We start from the raw sequence: 27,841 nt of genomic DNA, 5'->3' as shown, positions 1-27,841 counted from the left end.
GGGGACCTCCCCTCGATGAGTCTTGACAGACTTTATGTTCTTAGGAAGGACCTCCCACGATGAGTCTTTTGACTCCATGGAGGCCTGAATAATAATAATAATAACCAATTCCATGAGGATTACAAAGACCAGGCAAGCCAGGTGGCTTGGTTGGAAAGGATAGCATAAGTGAGGTATGAGCAACAGTTTCCAAATGAAGCCAAAAAGAATCCTAGGTAGTTCTTTTGATATGTAGCCAGCAAAAAAAAAAAAAAGAATGATTATGGAAGGATGACATTGATTGCAGAAAATGATAGAAGTAGCAAAAGATATAGTGGAGATACTTAACGACTGCTCTCAATCTTTTCATGAAAAGATTGAGAGCAATCGATGATGGGGAGGAGAGACTGACTGTAAGTGAGCAAGAGATGTATGGGGAGTTGAGCAAACTACATGTTAATAAGGCTGTGGGACTTGATAACATATCACAATCTGTCTGGATTGACATCTGTCTTGACATATTTTTTTTTAATATGAATCTTGCACTGGGTCAAGTTTCAAAGGAATGGAAGGAGGTCAAGATTGTGCCGCTTCATAAGGAAGGTGATAGAACTCAAGCATCAAACTGTAGGCCTATCTGTGTGTCAGGTTGTGGGTAAGTTGTTGGAGAAGCTTGTAAGAACTAGGATCCAGAATTAGGTTGGCAACAATGGTATTATCTTTGATGGATAGCATGGATCTGCTAAAGGCAGGTCATGTTTTAGTAATCTACTTACTTATTACAATAAGGTGACTGCTTCCTTGACCAGAGGAGATGGATACACAGTATTATACTTAGATTTTGCAAAGGGCTTTTGATAGATTACCACATGATAAGTTGATAGTCAAACTAGAGAAGATGGGTTGAATATTAGATTAATGCATTGGATCAGAGACCGGCTATCTGATAGGTATTAGCAAGTTGTGTATAGGGAGCAATATCCCAGAAAAGGAAGGTCACTAGTGATGTGCCTCAGGGGTCTGTTTTAGGGCCATTAGTATTTAACTTGTATATAAATGATATCAGCAAAGATTTGAATGGATAGAGAAGATGTTGTGGCCTTACAAGAAGACTTGAATAAATTGAGTGATTGGGCATGGGAATGGGGATGCAAGTTCAATGTTGCAAAATGTAAGCTTTTAAAATGGGAAACAAAGATGGGATGCAGAATTTATGCTTAGTGGGAATATATTGTCAGAAGTGGAGAAATAAGAGATCTTGGGGTTATGGATAAGGATCTGAAATTTAGGGGACACACTGCCAAAATTGTGAGGACAACACAAAGACTTCTGGGAATAATGCAGAGGACACTGACTTGTAGAATTAGGGAGATTCTTGTTCCATTGTATAAAGTTTTGATTAGGCCATACATGGACTACCGTGTCCAGATTTGGTCACCTGCTTTTCAAAAGGACAAAGAGATGTTGGAAAGGATCCATAGATTACTGACTAAAGTAGTTTCTGACCTCTGGAATGTCAAATATGAGGAAAGATTGAGAAGATGAAATTTACAGAGTCTAGTGGATAGGAGGAAGAGGGGAGATATGATAGAGAGCTACACATTAGTAAAGGGTTGTTACATGATCAATGTTAGACAGGGTCTACAGAAAACAGTGGGAGATCAGGGGAGAACAGAGGTCATTCCTGGAAACTGTATAAAGAGGGTGTGTGAGCAGGAGAGTGAGAAGCAGGTCTTTTGCATGCAGAGTTGTGAATGATTGGAATGCCTTGCCTGAGAGTGCGGTGCCTGAGAGAATTTGAGTGTGTTTAAAGCACAGCATGATGAGCTGTGTGTATATGATAAAAGGACCTCCTGGATGGATGGTTCTTTGACATCGGCTCTTGGGTAATAATAATAATAATTATAAGTAACGTAATTATTCTAACACGTGTGTTGTTGTCTCCATAAATTCTTCACTATGGATCAAAGTTTGCATGCCAGACCTACTTGCTCAACTAACACTCATTACCTATTTGCCATACTACAGGAGGAATGGAAATGAATTCCAGCAACAGTTTATCAGAAATTAGTGGAGAGCTTAACCCGAAGGGTAACGACTGTAATAGCAATGAAAGTTGGCCAGACCTTGTACTGACTGCAACATTGCAGATTCTAGAAATATCAATATTTGTTTTTCGGACAATATAAATGTGTGTACACTATCCACCAATAATTGTCCAGACACTTTAGCAATTTACAATTGATATCAGCAGATGAACCCTAATATCGAGTATGTTTGGTGATCAAAGCAACTTTGGCTTTGATCACCTCCTGCACTCTTTTAGGGAGATTTTAATTTTACACCAATGTGTAGCAGACATCAGGTGGAATTTGTCTCCATTCCTCCATCAAAGCAGCAGTGAGTTCAGCAACAGATCGAGGAGTGCTGCTCTAGACCTCAATCACCATTCCAATTCATCTCATTCCAATAGCTGTTCGATGGGACTGAGCTCAGGACTCTGCACAGGCCAGGGCAGTCGTTCAACACACACCTCTTCCTACCATTCCATAACAGCTGCAACTTTATGGCATGGGGGCAGTGTAGTCTTGATAGCAATACAGGTCCATTCCATAAAAACTCCACAGTGTAGGCAGCACCTGATTATCCAGAATATCAAGGTACTGATAACCACTCCAAACCAGCTGAATGCACCCCACACCATTACTCCTCCACCACCAAGCTTTGCTGTGGGTACAACACACTGTGGTAACAAGCGTTCATCAGGCTGTCTCCACACAAAACAGGTGAACTTTGATTCATTGCTCCAGAGTAATGTTTTCCACTGGTCAATTGTCCAGTTCACACACTCTTTGCACCAGGCCAGATGAGCCGCCCTGTTTGGTGTGGTGATGATCAGCTTGTGTGTTGATGCTCTTCCATGGAAACCCACTAAATGGAGTTCTTCCATACAGTATTAGTGTTCACCATGGTGTCACTAGCACTCAGGAACTCATCACGGTGGTTTGTGCCAATTGTAGCTAATTTTTTGTGTGCCACCCATTTTAACATCCTCCTGTCCCTGTCAGTCATTTTCGGCAGCTGCACTGGGTGTTTTTCCTGCACTAATGATGCCAGAATGTCTTCATTTGTTGATCGCATTGCCAACTGTTGATTTTGGATGCTCCAGTTGAGTGGGAATGGTACATATGGACATGCCACCAATGTGATAGCCCATAATGACAGCTCTCTCACAGTCACTAAGTTCACATTGTGTTGCCATACCACCTGTATTTAACTGCTACGATGAAACATTGCTTCTTACTCTATCTGTGCACCGTTTTTTCTGTTATTAGCAAACTTGGAATGGTCCTTAACTTCAAATAACAGAGGTGTTGCAATAATTACTGGTAGATAGTGTGTGTGTGTGTGTGTGTGTGTATATATATATATATGAATGGATTATTTTTTCAACTTACAAAATGTTGCTGATGAGAAAAGATATGTTTCTATAAGCACACACACACACACACAATGGTAAATCTATATAGTATCATATCATATCATGTAGAGTAATATAGCTCAAGGTAAATATGAATTTCTGAAGAAAACACTAGCAAGCAAAATAATAATAATAATAATGATAATAATAATAAATATAAATTTAAGTTAATTTTTAAAGTTTGTGGTCTGTCAGTGGTAGGCCATTAATAATTCCTGCAATACAGATAATTACATTATTCTATACTGAGGGAAAAAAATGCTTATTACTAACAGAAACTGCCAAAAAATTAAAGTTATCTTCACTTTTGCCATACTTACGTAATACCTGAAGATTGTGAACCACTTCCAAAGGAGACAGTGGTGTACTTATCCGACAAGTATATTCTCCTGCATCAGTTTCTTGCACTGAGGTTATCATTAATGAAGTTCCATTTACTAGAGTGATCCTGCTATCTGTTGATGCTTTCATATTTCCAGAAAAAAGAACAGTGGTTTTTCCTCGATTCCATAGCCTAATATAACCTCCTATAACAGAAATATAGGGAATAAGAATCAATCATCTCATCAGCTTTTTTTTTTTGCACATTCCAACAATATCAGAAACTGTCTGATATTATTGGAATGTGCAAAAGCAAATGTGAGAATATTACATAGAAATCTGTTATGTTATCTCGAGAAATGCAGGCATATGAAGCAGGTAACATGAAAAGAGGGTAGCTGATTGACAGACCTCAAAAAGAGAAAGTGACTAGCAGTTTACCATAGAAATTATGCAGAGTTTGCTTCTGCTTAATTACACATTAATAATAAGGGGATGAACTGAGAGCAGGGGGGGGGATCTGACTTATAATAGGAACATAAATGAGCATAACTATAGAAAGTAAAAAATAAACAAGTTACATTAAATAAAGTATTTTATTAAAAAATTTTAAAATGGTTACAACAACAAAAAGAACATAATATATGTATCATTTAACAGAAAAATTCCAAAAAACACCTCAACAGCTTTAGTAACGTAACAAACAGTCAGAAAATCGTAATTACAAAAAATTAGGAATGTCTGAAGATTAAAAAATTGTACTACCTTTAATAAAGGAGATGAACAATCAACATCAGAATCTATTTAACTTTGAAGGGGGTACTATTTCACAAATTTTTTATAAAGAAGTTCCATATAAACACATTGACAGGAAGAGATATTTAGTTGGATGTTGCTATAGGCAAAGGAATGTGGAGGGTGTGATGAAGAAATGTATTAGAAACTCAGGTTAGTGAACAAGAGAAAGATATTATGGGTGATTTTAATTATGGCAGTACAGATTGGAATGAAGAAATAGCATTTGGGAATAAGGAAATTGAATTTCTTGAGTTCTTGAGAGAGGATATATCTTAGGCAGTTTGTACAGCAGGACATGCAAGGATCGAGAATTTTAGATCTGATCATTTCATCAGAGTGTGATTTTAAGGAGTTTTGCACATCACTCCAGTTGGTGAGAGTGATCATCTGGGTTGTAGCTATCCATATGAAGACTTCTGTGAAGAAAGAATATATGTGGAATTACAAGGCTGGTGATTATGACAAGCTTAGTTAACAGCTTGAAGCTATAGCATGGAATGAGGAGTTGAGTGGAAGAGAAATAAATGCTACCTGGGAACTAACAGAGAAATAATTAACATCATCAATGTGTAATGTATTCTGAAGGTCCAAAAGGCTTAATAAAGTAGGTGTCATATGAATGAATGAGGGATTAAGCATAAAACCTGTAAGGCACTTAGAGTAGTACAAAATGAACAATGGTAACAATCAATGCCATGAAGGGTATAAAGAGCAAGCCAGGAGCGTGATTTAGTTGATAAGGAAAGCAAAAGCAGTAAGAGAAGAAATTTGCAAATCAGGCCAAGAAAATCCCTCAGGAGTTTATGGAAAAGAGGAAGAGTGGTAACTGCTGCAGAAAGCACAGTCAAGGTTTTCAGTGAGCAGCTCATTAGGATTTTTCATCCTCAGTGTGAAATCAGAAGCTCAATTTTACAGAATGAAACGAGAATGGATTCAATAGTGAGTGAGCAAAAGGCATATAAGAAGTTAAACAAGCTAGATTTTAATAAGACAATACCATATTTACTCGAATATAACTTGCCCATGCATACATCTCGCATCCCTGATTTTACTTTACAAAAAAATAAATTAAAAAGTTTCGCATATACTTCGCACTCAAAAAAAGTTTAAAACTTTAAGAAATAGACAGTGAATGTTGTTATAGCAATTTCAGATATTTTGGAATTTGGTTGAAGAGAATCAGAATTTCAGTTTAGTAATCATCAGCTTGCCTTTGTTGTTGAGTCACGCAATCTTTCGTTAATACCGTATCAATCACATGCACGTCTTCATAGCTGTGATATCTCTACCGGCATACCATTGCTGTCCATTTTGCGCTCCGCTTCAACTTTTCATGAGTCATTTGCGAAGGATGGTTCATAACGTACTTCAAATCTTATAAATTATTGGTAATTTTTGCTTGAAATATGAAGAAATGTTCATGTTACAGTGCTGGTTTTAAACTCAAAGTTATGATAAACTCAAAGATCTTAATGATATGAAAAAGAACAAGCAATAATGAAACTGTTTGTTCTAATTTAATTACAGAGGCATCGTCGCTAAAGATTCAGATATATATTGAGTGATGAGGGTGAGCAGCCGATCATGTAAATAACATTCTTCTTCTTCTTCTTCTTCTACAGCTTCTCCCACTTAAGTGGGGTCACTGTTTGTTATGAGTCTCCTCCACACCTTCCTGTCTTGGGCTGTCACCACATCCAAGTTCTTCATCTTCAAGTCCTCTTCTACCAGCTCCCTCCATCTCTTCTTTGGCTGCCCACGCTTCCGCCTTCCTTGCACATCCATCTGCATGACCCTTCTTCCCACATATTCATCCTCCCTCCTCATCACATGACCAAACCATCTCAACCTTGCCTCCTGTATTTTCGCTCCTAAGTTCGTAACTTTCACTGTTCCCCTGACATAGTCATTTCTCAGATGATCCTTTCTGGTCACACCGCACATCCACCTAAGCATTCTCATCTCTGCTACTTCCATCCTGCTGATGTTATTTTTCCTCAGGGCCACAGTTTCTATAGCATATGTCATAGCTGGCCTCAATACTGTCCTATAAATTTTGCCTTTCAGATTGATCGGCACCCTCTTATCGCATAACACTCCAGCCATCTCCCTCCAGTTCCTCCAACCCGCTTGTATCCTGCATCCCACTTCCTTCTCAGCTCCTCCATCTTCTTCCACTGTCGAACCTAAGTATCTAAAGTCTCTCACCTTCCTGATGACATTTCCTTTAGGCTCCAGATCTGTCTCCTGGCCACCACACACTGCGCAACACATATACTCTGTCTTACTTCTGCTCAGTCTCATACCTCTCTCTTCCAGTACTTTTCTCCATCTTTCCAGTTTAGTTTCCGCTTCTTCTCTTGAATCTACACACAGCAAGATGTCATCTGCATACAACATTGTCCAAGGTGCATCTTCTCTCACCTCCTCTGTTACCACCTCCATCACAATATTAAACAGAAACGGACTTAATGCTGACCCTTGATGTAAGCCAACTGTTACTTGAAAACTTTCTGTCTGTCCCAAACAGGTCCGAGCACCTGTCTTCACATTTTTGTACATTTCCTGCACCAACCTGACATATTTCTCCGGCACCTTCTTCTCCCTCAGACACCTTCAGACTTCTTGCCTTGGCACTCTATCGTATGCTTTCTCCAGATCAATAAATACCAGATGTAGCTCCCTTTGTTTCTCTCGATATTTTTCCATCATCTGTCATAACCCAAAGATAGCATCTGTTGTTGATCTACCAGGCATGAAGCCAAATTGTTCCTTTGCAATCTCCACCTCCTCCCTCAATCTACCATCAAGAACCCTTTCTAGGATCTTCATTGTGTGGGACATCAACTTTATTCCTCTGTAATTTTTACAGTCTTGTGCATCCCTTTTACCCTTGTAGATGGGAACAAGAGTACTCTCCCTCCATTCCTCGGGTATATTTTCCTGTTGGCAAACTTTCATGAACCGGTCCCACAGCAGGTCAATTCCCCCCCCCCCCCCCCAGTACCTTCCATGCCTCCACTGGAATTCTGTCGGGGCCCACCGCTTTTCCATTCCTCATCCTCTTCATGGCCTCCATCACTTCCATTCTACTGATGTTCTGCATCCCCTCAGAAGGCTGCCCATCTCCTCTGTGAGTCCTTGCATTTTCCTCATTCAAAAGTCCCTCAAAGTATATTTTCCATCTGTTTCTTATGTCCACATCCCTCCATAATACTCTTCCTTCAGCATCTTTGATCTGCCTCACATGTAAGATGTCCTTAGCTGCTTTATTTCTACATTTCGCTAGTTGGTAAATTTTTCTCTGTCCTTCCTTTGCTTCTAATTGATCATACAGATCTTGATATGCCATGGCCTTTGCCTGTGCCACAACTCTCTTGGCTTCTTGCTTTCTCTCTTTGTACACCTCTGTCCTCTTCCACTCTTGACTCATCCCACTTCTGCTTTGCCTTCCTCTTAGCTGTCACTGCCACTTGTACATCATTATTCCACCACCAACCCTCCTTCTGCTCTCTAATCTTTCCAGATGTCTCACCAAGCACCTCGACTGCACAGCTCAGGATTACTTTTGAATTATGTTTCCACCAATCTTGTACACTTTCCAGTCCATCCGAAATCCTCTCTAACACTCTCTCCCTAAAACGATTCCTCACACTCTCCTCTAATAACATTGATAATTAAAATTTAAATACATTCATTTTATAAATAATTTGAGCAATTATAAATTATAATGAATATACTGAGGATTTAATTATAAATGTCAATTTAGTTATTTTCCTGAAAAACTTTAGTTTTCAAAAATCCCTGCATATATAGGTCCGACTGGTGGTTGGAGGACTAGGGGACATCCATGGAAGCTGGGCAAGAGTGTAGTTAGTAAGGGTGTTAGAGCTAGGTTTTTTACTTTTAGAGTGGTGAATGAGTGGAATAAGCTGCCAGAGTCTGTTGTCGGTGCTACGACAGTGAATGAGTTCAAGGCAAAGTATGATAGATACTGTGCGAATGTCGAATAGTTGTGATGGAACATGATGTTTAGGGCCTCCTTCGATGAGTCTAAGGACTCCTTGGAGTCGCCCGTAATAATAATAATAATATCTCACACCACGATTTTTTAACTTTAATTTTGTGGGGGAAAAAGTGCGAGTTCTATTCGAGTAAATACAGTAGGACTTGACATATCACCACATGTCTTAAGGGAATGTTCCAAGGAGTTAACATCAGCATTGGCTTACTTGTTTAACAAGAGTCTTGAAACAGCACAAGTCCCAAAGAATTGAAGGAAGATAAAATTGTTCCACTTCACAAAGCTGGTGATAAGGCTACTATAAATTATAGGCCAATCTCTATAACTGAAATTGTGGTTTAGGCATTGTAGAGGTTCATGAGAGTAAGATACAAAAGTCTGTTGATAAAAGCAGTATTATTTGCTTTCCTTGTCAGCATGGATTTGTTAAGGAAGGGCATGCTTTACCAACCCGCTCATTTATTTTAACAAGGAGTTGAATGGACAAGGAAGATGCGTATACACTAGTATACTTAGACAAATTTTGTAAAGGCTTTTGACACTTTTGACAGATTGCCACACCACAAGTTGGTAACTAAATTGGAGCAGATTGGATTGGATAATATATTAGCGAGTTGGATAGTCAGCCTGCTCTCAAATAGATATCAGCAAGTTGTGTACGGGGATGCAGTATCTTGGAATAAAACAATCACTAGTGGTGTACTGCAGGTGTCTTTTTTTTTTAGAAGTTAATTTGTATATTAATGATATTGGGATGGGTTTAACTGGTGATATACAACTATTTGCAGATGATACAAAACTGGAGAAAGTGATGAGGAATTAAGTAGATATTGTGCCTTTACAGAGAGACTTGAATAGACTGTATGAATTGGCAACATTGAACTGTCAGTTCAATGTTGCAAAGTGTAAGGTTCTGAAACTTGGTATTTAGTTATTTTCAGGAAAATAACTAAATTTAGTTATTTTCCTGAAAAACTTTAGTTTTCAAAAATCCCTGCATATATAGGTCCGACTGGTGGTTGGAGGACTAGGGGACATCCATGGAAGCTGGGCAAGAGTGTAGTTAGTAAGGGTGTTAGAGCTAGGTTTTTTACTTTTAGAGTGGTGAATGAGTGGAATAAGCTGCCAGAGTCTGTTGTCGGTGCTACGACAGTGAATGAGTTCAAGGCAAAGTATGATAGATACTGTGCGAATGTCGAATAGTTGTGATGGAACATGATGTTTAGGGCCTCCTTCGATGAGTCTAAGGACTCCTTGGAGTCGCCCGTAATAATAATAATAATATCTCACACCACGATTTTTTAACTTTAATTTTGTGGGGGAAAAAGTGCGAGTTCTATTCGAGTAAATACAGTAGGACTTGACATATCACCACATGTCTTAAGGGAATGTTCCAAGGAGTTAACATCAGCATTGGCTTACTTGTTTAACAAGAGTCTTGAAACAGCACAAGTCCCAAAGAATTGAAGGAAGATAAAATTGTTCCACTTCACAAAGCTGGTGATAAGGCTACTATAAATTATAGGCCAATCTCTATAACTGAAATTGTGGTTAAGGCATTGTAGAGGTTCATGAGAGTAAGATACAAAAGTCTGTTGATAAAAGCAGTATTATTTGCTTTCCTTGTCAGCATGGATTTGTTAAGGAAGGGCATGCTTTACCAACCCGCTCATTTATTTTAACAAGGAGTTGAATGGACAAGGAAGATGCGTATACACTAGTATACTTAGACAAATTTTGTAAAGGCTTTTGACACTTTTGACAGATTGCCACACCACAAGTTGGTAACTAAATTGGAGCAGATTGGATTGGATAATATATTAGCGAGTTGGATAGTCAGCCTGCTCTCAAATAGATATCAGCAAGTTGTGTACGGGGATGCAGTATCTTGGAATAAAACAATCACTAGTGGTGTACTGCAGGTGTCTTTTTTTTTTAGAAGTTAATTTGTATATTAATGATATTGGGATGGGTTTAACTGGTGATATACAACTATTTGCAGATGATACAAAACTGGAGAAAGTGATGAGGAATTAAGTAGATATTGTGCCTTTACAGAGAGACTTGAATAGACTGTATGAATTGGCAACATTGAACTGTCAGTTCAATGTTGCAAAGTGTAAGGTTCTGAAACTTGGTAGGCATCAACAATGAGATGCAAAGTATACATTTGATGGGAAAATTTTGGAATAAGTTGTATAGACAAGAGACATTGGAGTAGTGGTGGACAAGGATCTGAAGTTCAGAGGTCACACTGCACAAGTTATGAAGTCACGCATCTGATTATGGAAATGATGCGAAGAACCTTAACATACAGAAAAAAGAGGTTCTGGTTGCGCTGTATAACAGTAATGGTTCCATTGTATAATAGTAATTATTTTATTATTATTATTATGACACTCCAAAGAGTTCAAGGACTCATCATGGGGGGGAGGGGCACACTACTACAACTTGCCATCTTAATTAATCTTCCAACTACCACCACCAAAACACACACACACACACACACACACACACACACACACACACACACACACACACACACACACACACACACACACACACACACACACAGTGCCATTGGTCTTGATAAGACCTCATATGAATTACTGTGTACAGATTGGTACCCCAGTTTTCATGATATGCTGAAAGGGGTCCAGAGAAGACTAAGGGGATAACAACTCTTTGGGATGTGAGATAGGAAGACTTATGTTGATCTCTGTGAGTTTTCTTCAGTAATACTGGGAAGTGAAGACTGCAATTCAGCTGAAGAAGAATCTGTATACCCAAAAAGAAGATTGCTTCTTTTTCCTTTTTCCCAATGGGGGACACACTACTACAACTTGCCATCTTAATTAATCGTCCAACTACCACCACCAAAACACACACACACACACACACACACACACACACACACACACACAGTGCCATTGGTCTTGATAAGACCTCATATGAATTACTGTGTACAGATTGGTACCCCAGTTTTCATGATATGCTGAAAGGGGTCCAGAGAAGACTAAGGGGATAACAACTCTTTGGGATGTGAGATAGGAAGACTTATGTTGATCTCTGTGAGTTTTCTTCAGTAATACTGGGAAGTGAAGACTGCAATTCAGCTGAAGAAGAATCTGTATACCCAAAAAGAAGGTTGCTTCTTTTTCCTTGTCTAAAGTGCACTATATTCCCCAATGCATTTACCTTAGATATAAAATTATTATTATTTTTATTAACATCCAATCTCCATAGAGTCAGAAACTCATCATGGGAAGTACACACTATCACACACAAAGCTCATCCAACTATGCCCTAAACTGATTCAATGTGTCTACATTCACAACACATTCAGGCAATGCATTCCACTCACCAAACACTATCGATGTAAAGAATCTTCTCCTCACTCTTCTGCTCACACCCTCTTTATACAGTTTCCAGGAATAGCCCCTTGTTCTACTATTCTATGAAAATTTCTTCCATGTCAACCTGATAACAACCCATGACTAACTTATATGTCTCAATCATAACCCCCATCCACCTATCCACAAGGCTTTGCAATTTGCATTCTTTCGATCTGACCTTGTACCCCCCCATTTCCAAAGACCACCGACCACCTTTGTGAATTTATCCTTTCTAACATATCCTTGTTACCATGAAAACATGCACAATAATTCATATGAGGAATGATCAAGGCCTTATACAATGGTATCATAACCTTTTTACTTCTGCAAGTCAGGGTCCTCCACATCATTGCCATTATCTGATGCGATGTCTTCACAACTTGTGGAATGTGGTCCCTGAATTTCAGGCCCTTGTTCATCGCTGCTCCCAGATCTCTCTCATCTCCTCTCCTCCCTCTACCTACTTTAAAGTTTCCCCACCAAGTGTATACTTTGCATCCCATCAATGCTTGCCACATTTCAGAACCTTACACCTGGCAACATTGAACTAACAGTTCCACTTAACTGCCAATTCATGCAATCTATTCAAGTCTGTAAGGCCATATGCCCCAATTTTGCATCATCTGCAAACAGCTGCATATCACTAGTTAAATCCATTCCAATATCATTAATATAAAAAGTGAACAAGAATGGTCCCAAAACTGACCCTTGCAGTAAACCACTAGTGACTTTCCTCTTTCAGGACACTGCATCTCCATGTACAACTTTCTGATACCTCTCTGACAGCCAGTCACTGTTCCTACTCACTAGTCTGTTAACTAATCCCATCCATTTCAATTTATTTAAGAGCTTGTCATGTGGTCATCTATCAAACGGTTTTTACAAAATCTAAGTATACAGCTGTAATTCATCTCCCTTGTCCAAGACATTCATCACCTTGTTATAGTACATAAATAAGTCAGTGCATGATCTCCTCTTAACAAACCCATGCTGATAAACACAGAGAACACTGCTGTTATCAACCCATTTCTGTATCCTACTTCCCACCAACCAATCTCTCTAGCACCACCTTCTTCCAGATTTCATGCTTAAACCCCTCATTCATCCATTTTACACCTACGTTATTCAGCCTTTTGGCCTTCAGAATACATTCATAGATTGATGCCATGATGTATTTCTTTGTCAGTTTCCAAGCAGCATTTATTTCCTTACCACTCAAATCCTCATACCATGCTATAGCTCCAATCTGTTTCCTAAGCTTATCATAATCATTAGCCTTGTAATTCTGCATATATTCTTTCATCACAGAAGTCTGCAAATGGCTAGCTACAACCCTGTTGATCACTCTCACCAACTGAAGGAAAGTACAAAACCCTACTCAAAATCACATCCTCTGATGAAATAATCAGATCTAAAACTCTCAATCCTTCTGTATATACTGCCTGAGATAGCTGTCTCTCAAGAACTTGAGAAATTCATTTTCCTTATTTCTGAATGATATCTCTTTATTTCAATCTCCTGATTCAGATAAGTTTCACTAGGAATAATTAAGTATATATGCGTAATTGTTTAAGTAAGAGCGGCTGTAAACGTTGTACGCTACCGATATTATTAGTATGGGGTTTTTTTTCTTGATTAAACTAAATACGAAAACGTTAATATTAGACCTACTAACCTGCAGAGAAAAAAAAAGAAAAAAAAATGCGGCAGCATTGTCATTCCATGATTTTAATTTGGATTTCAGTCAGTTCGTTAAGTGTGAGGTCTATTATATGTATTCCTTCGATTACATAAATGATTTGTGGATGTTTAGTGCGGATGGAAGAAGGGTGTGTGCGAAATGTGACGTGAACGAGGAATTGATGAATGCGAATATGAAGTTGATGACAGAAAGTGCTAGTACCGATTGTGTCGCGAGTGCACGTTTGAAAGAGAAGGATCCAGAAATTAGTTGTTGTGTTTGTATACCAATGCTAGAAGTATAAGAAACAAGGCGGATGAAATGGTTGCACTAATTGCGTCTGTGCACCCAGAGATTGTCGGAATAAGTGAGACATGGTTAGATGAGGATGACATCCTGACAGGAATAGAGATGGAAAGGTATGATGTGTTTCGGGAGGATAGAAGGGGTAAAAAGGGAGGGGAAGTGCTGTTGATAATAGAGAAAGAGTTATGTCCATACAAGGTAGAGATGCAAGAGGGAAATGGGGCCAGTGGTTTTGAGGCAGTATGGTGTGAGATAGAGGTGAATAGAATGAAATACTTGGTGGGATGTTGTTATAGACCTGGTAATGTGGATGGTGGTGATAGTGAAATGTATAGTCAAATAAGCCAAGCAAATAAGAAAAGGCTGATCATTATGGGTGATTTTAATTATGGCAATATAGACTGGAATGAAGAGATAGCAACTGGAAGTAAAGAAAATGAGTTTCTTGAGTTTTTGAGGGATAACTACCTCAGACAGTATGTAACAGAGGGCACAAGAGGATTAAGGGTCTTGGATTTGGTCATCTCATCGGAGGATGTAATTATCAATTAGGTATCAAATCATCCACCAATTGGTGAAAGTGACCATGAGGTGATTACTTGGGTGGTTGCCAGCAGTGCAAGGACCACTGTGAAAAAAGGGTATATGTGGAACTACAAGGGGGGGGGGGGGGGTGATTATGAAGAGCTCAGGAGACAGCTTGCAGGTGTAGCATGGAATGAGGAGTTAGCTGGAAAAGAGATCAATGCAGCTTGGGGGATTTTCAAAAAATATTTAGTGGATGCAATGTCTAAATGTATACCATGGGTGAGAAGGTTAAATAAGGTAGGTGTGAGATGGATGAATAAAGAGATTAAGCATGCAATACAGAGAAAAAGGGCATTGTGGAGGCAGCATAAGAGAAGTGGAAGTAACCAATTTCATGAGATCTAAAAAGACCAGGCAAAGAGGGTGACTTGGTTGGTGAGAGTAGCTAAAGAGAGGTATGAACAGCAGTTAGCTAATGAAGCTAAAAAGAATCCTAGGGAGTTCTTTCGATATGTAGCCAGCAAAAGAAAGAATGATTATGGAAGGATGACATTGATTGGAGGAAATGGTATAAAGACAGCTGTTGCAGAATGTGTGGTGGAGATACTTAATGAGCAGTTCATAAAGATCTTTCAATCTTGTGAATGTGACTTCATGGAGAGATTAAGAGTAGTTGATGATGGGGAGGAGAGACTGACTGTAAGTGAGCAAGAGGTGTTTGGGGAGTTGAGTAAACTAGATGTAAATAAGGCTGTGGGACTTGATAATATATCACCGCGTATTCTGAAGGAATGTGCCAGAGAGTTGACACCTGCCTTGACATATTTTTTTAATACGAGTCTTGCACTTGGTCAAGTCCCTAAAGAGTGGAAGGAGGGCAAGATTGTGCCACTTCATAAAGGAGGTGATCGAACTCAAGCATCAAACTATAGGCCTATCTGTATGTCAGGTGTTGTGGTTAAGTTGTTGGAGAAGCTTGTGAGAACTAGGATCCAGAGTTGGGTTGACAACAATGGTATAATCTTTGATGGACAGCATGGATTAACTAAAGGGAGGTCGTGTTTTAGTAATCTACTTACTTATTACAATAAAGTGACTGCTTCCTTGGACAGAGGAGAAGGATATACAGTAATATACTTGGATTTCGCAAAAGCTTTTGATAGAGTACCTCATGATAAGTTGACAGTCAAACTAGAGCAGATGGGGTTGGATATTAGATTAGTGCATTGGATTGGAGACTGGCTATCTGATAGGTATCAACAAGTTGTGTATGGGAGTGCAATATCCAGGAAAAGGAAAGTCACTAGTGGAGTGCCTCAGGGATCTGTTTTAGGGCCATTACTATTTAACTTGTATATTAATGATATTGGCGAAGATTTGGATGGAGATATTCAGTTGTTTGCAGATGATGCAAAGTTGGGACGAACCATAAAGAGTAGTGAAGATGTTGTGGCCTTGCAAGAAGACTTGAATAAATTGAGTGATTGGGCAAGCAAATGGGGATGTGAGTTCAATGTTGCAAAATGTAAGGTTTTAAAATTTGGAAAACAAAGATGGGATGCAGAATTTATGCTTGGTGAGAATATATTGTTGGAAGTAGAGGAAATAAGAGATCTTGGAGTGATAGTGGATAAGGATCTAAAATTTAGGGGACCCATCGCCAAAATTGTGAAGACAACACAAAGACTTCTGGGAATGATGAGGAGGACACTGATGTGTAGAAGTAGGGAGATTCTTGTTCCATTGTATAAGGCTTTGATTAGGCCACACATCGACTATTGTGCCCAGATTTGGTCACCTGGTTTTCAGAAGGATGAAGAGATGTTGGAAAAGGTCCAAAGGCGACTGACTAAGGTAGTTTCTGACCTCCGGAATGTCGAGTATGAGGAAAGATTGAAAAGATGTAATTTGCAGAGTCTAGTGGAGAGAAGGAAGAGGGGAGATATGATAGAGACCTACAAGTTGGTAAGGGGTTGTTATAGGATCAATGGTGGAGAAGTTCTACAGAGAATAGTGGGAGATCAGGGGAGAACCAGAGGTCATCCCTGGAAACTGTATAAAGAGGGTGTGAGTAGAGGAGTGACAGGCAGGTTTATTTCGTGCAGAGTTGTGAGTGATTGGAATGCCTTGCCTGAGAGTGTGGTGTCTGCAAGGAGTTTGAATGTGTTTAAGACCCGGTATGATGAGATGCGTGTGAGATAAAAGGACCTCCTAGATGAGTCTTTGACTCCATGAGGTCTTGTTTAATAATAATAATAATAATAATAATAATAATCTATACTGCTATAATTAAAATTACCATAATAATTATCCTTCCTTTGTTCATTAACTGAAGTTTAACATTTCTTCATCACCACACTCCACATTTCCTGGCCTATAGCAACATCCAACTGAATATATCCACCTGTCAACCTCAGCCTCACACCACACTGCCTCAAAGTCATTGCCACTATTTCCCTCTTTCGTGTCTACCTTATGTGGACATAATTCCCCTGCTATTATCAGCACCCCCCCCTTCTTATCCTTTCTATTCTCGTGAAAAACACTGTACTCTTCCATTTCTATTCCTGTTAGGATATCATCTTCATTCAACCATGTTTCACTTGTTCCAACAATTTTGGAATGAATAAACTGAATCGGTGAAACCATTTCATCTCTTATTTCTAATACTTCTGGCATTTGTAAATATACATAGCAGTTCAATTGCAGGTCTATAACTTGTTGATTCTTTTTGCTTATTGGTTCTGATTTCCCCACCAAACCAACCCTTGCCCAATCACCTTTATCACTGCTTACCACATATATCCACTTAGTCTCAACCTCCCCACTCACATCCCAATCTATTCCATTTCTATGCCAATCATCCCCATACATACATATATACATTCATTCACCACTACTTCAAACATCTACTCTCCCTGTGCCATGTCTCCCTGGGGTGATCCCGAGTGTTTTTAGCATGTTGAAAATAACAGACAGCTGCATTCCAACCTTGTGAAGTGCTATTACAACTACATGGTTCTCATAATTTTCCCCACTGCATGTTAACGAATACAGCTAGACAAATCTCTCTCTCTACTGATAAACACATGAATGTTGGCTGCACACAGTGCCACTAACTGGGACCAGGCTCACAAAATTCTGTGGGCAGTGTGGAAGTTGTAACAGTATTTATGGAAAGACTGTGTATTTTGCACTCCAAAGATCAACTCTCCATGCTTCACATCTCTTACCACTCTGTTCCTTTCTTGCTCACCTGTATCCATCTCACTCTCTCTGTCCTCAGAAACTTTCTCTCCTTGATCTCCCAATTGGAATGTGGGTGTGCTATTCAGACGCTTGATGAGTGGTGGTGTTTATGACTACAGCCAAATGTGAACATAAATTTATTGCCAGCATACTAATAAATTATATTACAAAAAAAAAAAAAAAAATGTGTTATATATTTCAGAGCAAGGATAAGACCTTGTTTGTTTTCTGGAGGGAAATTTCAAACAGCATTGCAATTCCCTATTGCATCTGAAACATTTTCTATGGAGTTGAGATCTGAGGACCATGATTGCCACTCAATTCAATTCATATTCTCAGTCTCCAGAAATATATCCACTGCTCATGTACAATGGAATATGGCAATTATCATCCATAAAAATGAATTCTTCACCTACAGCACCACAGAACAATAGAATACGAGATTGAAGAACTAGAACTTCATCGCAATATTGTTCACCAGTCATAGTCTCTTTTTCCAGCACTTGTAGCTTCTTCTTTCACTATGCATTATTTCCACTTCCTATGTAGGGTCCGCGTGTTACTTAGATGCGACTTGTAGCTCAGTGTGTCAATTAAACATAATGCCTCTCCACATCACGACCCCAGCACCAACATATTTATCCCTTCCAAGAACGTTCTCATGATGGCAAGCAGTACTACTTTCACGCTAGATCAAATGTTGTCTAGAATCAGAGGAAAGACTAAAATGACTCTCACCTGTAAAGAATATATTAGCTCCATTGGTGTATTGTCCAATTTTTATGGATACAATGCTACTGAAAACATGCTCTACGATGAGTAGGATAAAGAGGCCCAGACTACATGCCTTCAGGCATACTTCCCTACTTGGCACAGATGACCTTCCACAGTTTCTCTAGATATCCGTGTACCTGTCCTTGAATGGAGCTAACTTAAAAGATAACCTGGTGTGGTGCATTGATTACAATTTGTGTTATAACCAAAAATTTGTCTTAATGCTCCATGTAGAGCAAAGGTAATTTCTTAGCAAACGTCTGGAACTCATTCCCTTGGTTTTAAAAGCTGCCCAGAGTCTGAATACAAAGCTATGTATCCAGGCTCTGGGCCATTTTCCACAATCTCTGGGCAATTCCAAACTCTCTGGCAGTCTTCTTCAAGCTTTCCAATAATTCTTCCCTGCATGAAATCATCTAGATCATGGCTGTCCAAAGCACTGCCTGCAGGCCACATGCGGCCCGCTGTGCGATTTTGTGCGGCCCGGCTATGGGTTTTGATTTTCAAATGCGAAAAAACAAAATAACAATTCGAATCGAATGTGTATTAGATATTTTAATTTATCACTAATCGATAATCTCGATGATGATAATTTTATTTGGTGTTTTCACATCACTATATATCCACATGTTTTTCAAATATTCGATGTGTCAAAGAAGCGTTCTTATACTGTTTTGTTCCAACATGTATGCTCCAGGGATTCACAGTGAACGTGAGCACGCGATTAGTGTTGTTCGTTTGTTCAGCTTTCAAGGTTGTGTCACTGCTGCTCACCAAATTACTAGATATGCATTGTGATGTGGCCCTCAAATAAATTTTTTTTTCTAATGCGGTCCTCGGATCACCTAAGGTTGGATAGTCCTGATCTAGATGATGCCTTTGAAACATTAGAAGACATCCAAGTTTGCAACTTGATTCCTTCACGAAAAGAGCTGCCTTCAAACACAATTCATTCAGCGCAGCCTTTTGCATTTTATCCTATCGGGTGTTGCAAAATGATCCCTTTGAATGAGAAAATTTGAATGTGCACCCGCTTTCTACTCAAAATAGCCAATTATGCAAATTGCCACAAACTAATTCATCTGAATTTGCAGTTGTAATCTTCAGAAATAGTGTTTGTCCTTAGGTTTTGGACACCAGTGTATTTAGAGCACACAGATGACACTGGCATGCATATATATATGCATGCCAATGTCATCTGTGTGCTCTAGATGTTTTTCGAGAGAGAAGTCCAGACTTGGTGTAATATCATTCCTTGTTTCTTCTTGCATTCGTGTGGATATTCTAACATTTAAGCTAACTTTTTAAATGTTCTTGAGCAGAAACTATGATATCTATAGATCATTTCAATTTGATGCTGCTATACTACATGTTTGGTTTCTGTTGTATGTGCTGCCAATCCTTGAAATGTTCTGACATACATATCTCTCCTGACCTATGGTAACACATCCCACAGGCACAGGTGATCTTGTAGAAGCCACATTTCTGAAGAGTTGGATGGGTAGATTTTGAAGATCTGGAGATTAGAAATTTTGTTAAGGGGTAGAAGGCAACTTTGGAAGTGCATTTGTGAGTGTCTGAATACAGGGGAGAATTACAGTTCCTCTGAAAATAGGTTTTTCATGAAAAACCAGTTTTTATGTTCATCTGGTTGAAAAGAGGATTGATGTACGATTTTGTTGACCAATGTTCTTATATTCTCTCTCTCTCTCTTTTCTATACAGCTGGGGATTTTATATGGTCTATCTCTTGTAGCTCAGTGGACGTGGAATTTGTTTCCACAGTACTAAGCCACCCAAAGAAAGACCTAAGTTTTTGATTCTAGTCATTGACTTTTCTAAGCATTTCTTTGATTGGTTGATGAATTAGCATTTTTTTGTCCTATAATTGGGTTTTTTGTCCTATAAAATCAAAGAAATCAATCATAGAACCCATATATTTCAGACAAAACATATTGTGTTAGTGTTTGGAACCATGAGATGGTAGCACTTCTCTGCTGTCTCTTCACTGGATGACACTTAAACTTAATAATAGTCTTGGGCCAGCTATCTCTGATTTATTTATCTGTCAGGGTTCAAATAATCCAGTTTGTTTGTGCCAGATGCTGATGGGATTTGGTGTACAAATATCATCCTGTATGAATTGAATTCCTGTAAACTAAGTAATTCAGTCTGTTCTGAGTGAATACATCAAAGGTATCTAAAAACGATAATGATGTATTGGTTTCTAATTCAAAACAGAATTTGATCCAAATGAATATTCTTTAGGCAAGAGACAAATTCTTGTGTCAGGTTTATGGAGTTGGGCCAAATGATGAAAATATCATCATCATATCACAGCCATACTTTAAATGGTGCTCCATGGAGCTCTAAGGCTTGTTTCTCAAACCGCTATATGAACATTCATGTTGATATTTAGTGGAAAAAAAAAAAAAAAACAGATGCCTAAATCTAATAATTAACTAATCTAAATTTATTTAGCTAATTAGATTACCAAGCCAACATTTTTGCCTTGGTCACCAAGGCATCTTCATGTAAACAGAAATATATTGAACATATGTGTACAGGCACACCAGTAGAAAGGCAAAAGTGTACTGACTGTAAAAGTTTGGCTACTACAGTCCTAACTGTCATCCTCTGTGCATATGGTAATGGGTATTTGAGAAAGGTACTGAAATGAAGAATTGCATATTTTTGGTGTGATTGATGAGAGTTTGACAAAAGCATGCTTTCCTATTGTGAAAATTAATGATGTTAATGAGGCTATTAGAGCACAAAAGGGTAGGGCGGAAGAAATTATTGTAGTGGCTGGAACGAATGATTTAAAAGGGGAAAAGTATGGCATGAAAGAAGACATGAAAGATTTACTGGAAGTAGCAAAAGAAAAGAGAGAGAGTGTTAAGATAGTGAGTTCTGTTGCCATAGTATGACAGAGTAGAGCTGAGAAGGAGGGCTAAAATAGTGAATGACTTGATGCATAGGTTATTATGCAGGAGGAGTGGTGTGGAGTTTGTGGATGTCTGGGGCATGTTTGATGGGTGAAAGGACTTATACAAGAAGGATGGCTTACATCTGATGGATTTGGTGTTCGGAGACTGGAAATAGTGTGGTTGAAAGAAGTGAAAGTGGATGTGCAGACTTAAGTGAGGCAGTTGAGTGTAAGAATGTGTATAATATTCCTAAGTTAGTACCACTGGTAACAAACCAGAATGGGATAGTTAGTATAAAGTGTCAGGATAGCAGTGAATCTAAGGGGCTTTTGCACTTATGTACACTAATGCCAGGAGCATTTGGAATAAGCAGAAGAAATTTTTGGCACTGGTTAGCTCATCCTGGCCAGAGATTATTGGCATCAATGAGACATGGCTGACAGAAGATGATATAATAAATTTAGTTTAATCCTTTATCCAAGTGTGAGCAAACAAAGTTTGCGCCTGAAAGTATCTTCAGGACTGGGGATAAGGTGGTACGACACCAGGGCAACTCCTTGCAAAGGTGGAGCAAGCTACCTGGGTAGTGGCCCTTCCCTTAATTGTATTTCTGAAAAAGTCTCTGTAACAGAAATGAAATATCAAAATCATTAAACCAATTGTTTAATTATTTCTTTGTGCTGTATTCAGTTATTCAATGCAATAATTCTATCTTCCTAATTTGCATGCTCTTTTGCATACTTATCTGTGGTCCACATGACACAGTTCGACAACTTGCAGATTTCTGTTCTTATTTAGTTCCTTACTTATACAGGCATCGTTACACATGACAGACAGAGAATCATCCTCTCTTCATACTCATTTTTATAATAATAACCATTCCCATCATTAACAATGTAGGTCTTATGCTCAGATTCTCATGATTCCTCCCATCAGAATTCAGTTTCCCTAACTCCATGTGTTAGGACTTATATCAATTAATAATTTCTCATGACTCCTGATGCCAAATACATTCAAGTGTAGGCTGTCCCTCTTATAGAAATCCCATCTACCCTCAAACTCGCTCCATTGAGATATCCCATAGGTCTCAACTCATTTGGCACTCACTTGGGAAGTGGAATGTTCCATTAAGAAAAGGTTATTGAACTACAAAACACGGTAAATTATGACAACCTGAGGAGGGGGGGGGGGTATGCTGGGTTCTGAGCCATGGTATCAGTTATTGGATGGGAAGGATATTAATAGTGCATGGGAAGTGTTTAAAAAATACTCACATGATGCAATATCAGAATGTGTCCCTAGAGTTTGAAAAATAAAATAGAGTAGGAGTGAAACAGATGTGTAAACTAATTAAGCAAGAGATTCGTAAGAAAAAGATGATGGGGAAGGAATATAGTGTGCATAAGGATGATGTCAGTTATGATAATTAAAAGCAGCAGGTCAGAAGAGTCACAAGTGTTGTACAGAAAACTAAGTCCGGGTATGAAAAGAAACTGGCTCTGCAAGTTAAAGAGAGCTCAAAAGAATTCTATCATTATGCTGCAAGCAAAACAAAGAATGAATCTGAAAAAATAACTCTACTGAATGCAGATGGTATGCAGGTGACTGATGCAGAAGTGATTGTTCAAGTAATGAGCAGCCATTTTGCTAAAAGCTATCAACCTGGTTAATCAAACATTGAACTCACTACTACCTCTTCACCCTACGAGGAAGCTCTTGTGGATGAGGAGAGAGTACTAGAGCTGCTATACAAATTGAATAAGAATTCTGCAATATGAACTGATGTAATATCAGCATAGATGCTAATTGATCAGGCTATATAATTGGAGTTCAGAACAGGGAAGATTCCACAGTAGTGGAAAGAATGTATGGTAATCCCATTACAGAAGGGTGGTGCAAAGACTGATGTGTCCAACTATGAACCAATCAGTATCTCAGGAGTAGTGGTGAAGATTTTGGAAAAGTTGGTTAGGGCTAGCGTTCAGAAATGGGTTGACAGTGAATCTCTACTTTGCAATGAACAGCATCGGTTTACTAAAGGAAGGTCATGTTTAGCAACTTGCTCATATTCTATAATAATGTTAACATTAACTAGACAAGAGGAATGGACACACCATTATCATGGTGTGTCCATTCCTCTTGTCTAGTTAATGACAGAATACAGCATAGAAGACTGTTGCATAAATTGCCGCTAGAGGGCTACACAGTGTGTAGTGTTTTCAGAGAGCACCCGAAAGCTAAGTAAAATTTTGAGTGAAAATTGGAATACTGGTTTAAATCATAATGTAATATTGTCTAATTTTGGTAGCTTGTTGTATCTGTGTGATTTTGGGGTGAATCCCGTTTTATTTAATTTAGTATTTTAATGATACGTTTCATAGAATAGACATGGCGCAATGTGACATAAGATAATGGCATCAAAAATAGGACACCTTTGTTCAAAAACCGTCATGTGAAGGAGTTTGTCCAATGTGATGTGTGTGGCATGTATACATTCCCGAATGAGGCTTGAGTTTGGATGGAAAGTGATAGTGGGGGGAGAATGTGCAGAAAGTGTAAGCAGAGTGAGGAATTGAAGCATGTGTCAGTCATGAGATAGTTATGGTTGAAAAAAGCCAGAATGCGAGTGAAAATAGTGGCTTGATAGGAAATTGCGATGATGTACAGGATGGCAATGAGAGCGGTGATCAAAGGGAGAGAGTGAAAGCAACTATACAGAGAGAGAAAATGGTTAAATGATGAAAAAAATGAGGAATTATTTGTAGGGAGTGAGATCGCTAGGGTGCAGTGATACAAAACGCGCAGCGACAATTAGAGCACCTGCAAAACTCTTTCCAGAGCGCCTCAGCTAACGGAAATAAACAAGTGTTTGAAAGGAAAAATAAGCGTAAGAGTGGGAGAGTTTCTGAAATGAAGGAAAGAGTGTTGTATGGTGATTCGTTATTAAGAGGAGTGATAGATGGGAATTTAACTAAATCGTACTTACTGGGTGCAAAATTTAAGGCTGTAAGTGAGAGTATTAGAGCACAAAAACAGAGGGTGAAAGAATTGATAGTTGTGGCGGGTACGAATGAATTGAAAGGAAATAAATTTTTTGTGAGAGAGGACTTGAAAGTATTGTTAAAGGTAGCGAAAGAAAAGAGTGACAGAGTTAGAATGGTGAGTCTGTAGCCGTGGTATGACAGAGAGGAGTTTAGAAGGAGGGCCATAATCGCAAAGGACTTTATGCGCAGGTTATGCAGACGGTGTGGTGTGGAATTTGTGGACGTGTGGAATGAGTTTGATGGGCGAAAGGATTTATACAAGATGGATGGCATACATTTGAATGGATTTGGTGTGCGGAGACTGGAAAAAGTGTTGCTGAATGAAGTGAAAATGGATGTGCAGAACCAAGGAAACTAGAACTACAAGGAGTGGGGGAAGTGGATATGCGGACATCAGTGAGACAGTTGAGTGTAAGAATGTATATAATGTACCCGAGCCAGTATTAAGGACAAAAAATGGGAATGGGATAGTTAGAATAACGCATTAAGATAGGGGTGGACAAAGGACCACTGCATTTCATGTATACTAATGCCAGGAGTATTAGGAACAAGAAGGAAGAATTTTTTGCCTTGATTGGCTCTTCCTGGACACAGGTTATTGCCATTAGTGAAACATGGCTGACGGAAGATGATATAGTTAGTGGGATAGAATGTGTAGGTTATAGTGTGTTTACGAGGGACAGAGAGAATGAAATGGGGGGCAGGGGTGTTATTGATGATAGCTGATGAACTGCAGCCAAGGAGAATTGAAGTTGTATCGCAGGATAGTGAAAAGAGCTCATTTGAGGCTATTTGATGTGAGAATGAGAATGCCAGAACAAAATATGCAGTTGGGTGCTGCTATAGACCAGGTGATGGAATAGATGGTGGAGATAGTATGCATAAACAAATTGATGAAATGAGTGGAAGGAGGGTAATTATTATGGGGGATTTCAACTATGGTAACATTGATTGGAAGGAGGAGAGGACACATGTGAGGAAGGAAATGGATTTTATTCAATTATTAAGGGATAACTACCTGAGACAGCATGTAATTGAAAATACTAGGGGTGTGAGAGTGCTTGACCTGGTAATAGCATCTGAGAATTTGACTGTAATGAATATGACCATGTTACCACCTATTTGTGAGAGTGATCATAAAGTTTTGACCTGGGAGGTGGCTAAAGGTGTGGAATTTTCGATTAAGACATTGTATATGTGGAATTACCATGCTGGCAAGTATGACAAGCTTAGGAGATTGCTTGGATCACTGCCATGGCATGTACAACTGCAAGGGCTGGATGTCGATAGAGCATGGCAAGTGTTCAAGGAGCATTTACAGGAGGTTATGGCTGATTGTATACCTAGGGTCCGAATAGTAAAACGAGTAGGGTTTAAATGGATGAATAACACCATTAAGCTTGAGCCGCAAAAAAAAGAAACAACTGTGGAGAGAATTTAAAGAAAGAGGTGACCTGCAGGCACACGACTGGTATAAAGTGCAGGCCAGAAGGGTAACGAGTGTGGTAAAAAAAGCAAACGCAGATTATGAAAGGAAACTAGCTATGCAAGCTAAAGAGAATCCCAAACAGTTCTTTCAATATGCTGCAAGCAAAAAAAAAAAAAATTGTACACAGCAAAATGATTTTAAGGAATGACAATGGTAAGAAGGTCACTGAATCAGTCTATATAGTGGAATTACTAAGCGAGCACTTTGCAAGAGTATATCATCCAGGTGGTCACATTGAAAAAATGAAGGAACCATTAGTTTATACAAGAATTGTGATGAATGAAGTGGAAGTGACTAGTCTATTACAGAACCTTAATGTGAATACATCTGTGGGATTGGATGGTATACCGGTACAGGTCTTATGTGAAGCAGCTAAAGAATTATCAGTGCCCTTGACCATGTTGTTTAATCTGAGTCTCGGGTCTGGTTTAGTCCCGAAGGTGTGGAAAGAGGGGAAAATAGTTCCACTGCATAAAGGAGGATTCAAGACTACTGTTGCAAATTACCGACCGATCAGCATATCAGGAGTCGTTGTCAAGGTCTTGGAGAAAGTAGTTAAGGGAAAAATACAGGAATGGATTGATGAAAATGAGATACTGTATGGGGGACAGCATAGCCTTTGTGAAGGGTAGATCATGCCTCAGTAACTTGCTCAAGTTTTATAACACAGTGACGGCTTAACTGTATATGGGTAATGGGTTTACAGTGATACTGCTGGGCCTGTCTAAGGCATTTGACAGGATACTACATGGAATTCTAATCTGTAAACTGCAACATATGGGAATGGGTATAGGGTTGGTGAGATGGACAGGTAGGTGGTTGATGGAGAGATATCAGAGAGTAGTTTATTCAGGAGTAGAGTCCAAAAGACGGCCTGTGACTAGTGGTGTGCCACAGGGTTCTGTTCTTGGACCACTGATGTTTAATTTGTTCATTAACGATATAAGGAAGGATCTAAGAGGAACAGTTCATTTGTTCGCTGATGATGTGAAGTTGGGTAGGGCAATAGTGAATGCAGAAGATGTCAAAATCTTGCAGGACGACTTGGATAGATTGGAGTTCTGGGCTAAGGAGAATGGATGTCAATTTAATGTGCCAAAATGTAAGGTTATGCATTTTGGGGTGAAAAGATTAGCAGCAGTATACCACATTGGTGGAACTGTACTCCAGAAGATTGATGAGGCCAGGGAGTGGGAGTGTTGGTGGATAGGGAGATAAAGTTTAGGGGGCACATTGCAAAAGTAGCTAAATCAGCTCATCAACTCACTTGGTTGTTGAAAAATACTTTGATGAGCAGAGACAAGCAAGTTATTGTACCTCTGTACCGAGCCTTGATTAGACCTCATCTCGACTACTGTGCCCAGATTTGATCATCTAGGTTTCTTCTTGATGGGGAGGAGGTGGAGAGGATCCAGAGGCGAGTGACCAAGCTGATAACAGGTCTATGTAATGAACCATATGAGAACAGGTTGAAGATTTGTGGGTTGCAGAAATTAGTTGATAATCAGAAAAGGGGAGATATGATTGAGACATACCAATTGCTAAAGGGTTTCTATAGGATTAATTCAGAGGATATTTTTGAGATCAGGACTGGTGGTGGGAGAACTAGGGGACACTATGGAAGCTGGGAAAGAGTGTGGCTAGCAAGGGTATTAGAGCTGGGTTCTTTACTTTTAGAGGGGTAAATGAGTGGAATAAGTTGCCAGAGTCTGTTGTGGGTGCTATGATGGTGACTGAGTTCAAGGCAAGGTATGATAGATACTGTGAGAATGTCGTATAGTTGTGTGGATATGATGTTTAGGGCCTCCCTCGATGAGTCTAAGGACTCCCTGGAGTCACCCAT

The 27,841-nt window shown here is 39.1% G+C and overlaps 1 protein-coding gene across 1 annotated transcript in view; it reads right to left on the bottom strand.

Moving 5' to 3' along the window:
• The window catches only part of LOC150102774 (opioid-binding protein/cell adhesion molecule homolog), a 230,752-nt gene that overhangs the window by 62,578 nt on the left and 140,333 nt on the right, over positions 1 to 27,841 (bottom strand). Inside the window, exon 3 of the mRNA XM_090398737.1 lies at positions 3,781 to 3,987. Within this exon, the coding sequence (XP_090254863.1) occupies positions 3,781 to 3,987 (207 nt within the window). The remainder of the gene's footprint in view (positions 1 to 3,780; positions 3,988 to 27,841) is intronic.

The sequence above is a fragment of the Typopeltis vanoorti genome, chromosome 10, assembly GCF_054136105.1.
Source record: "Typopeltis vanoorti isolate ZY-2024b chromosome 10, IOZ_Tvanoo_1.0, whole genome shotgun sequence".
NCBI classification, from domain to species: domain Eukaryota; kingdom Metazoa; phylum Arthropoda; class Arachnida; order Uropygi; family Thelyphonidae; genus Typopeltis; species Typopeltis vanoorti.
Note: the sequence above shows the minus strand (reverse complement) of the source record. Positions and strands in the feature narration are given on the sequence as shown.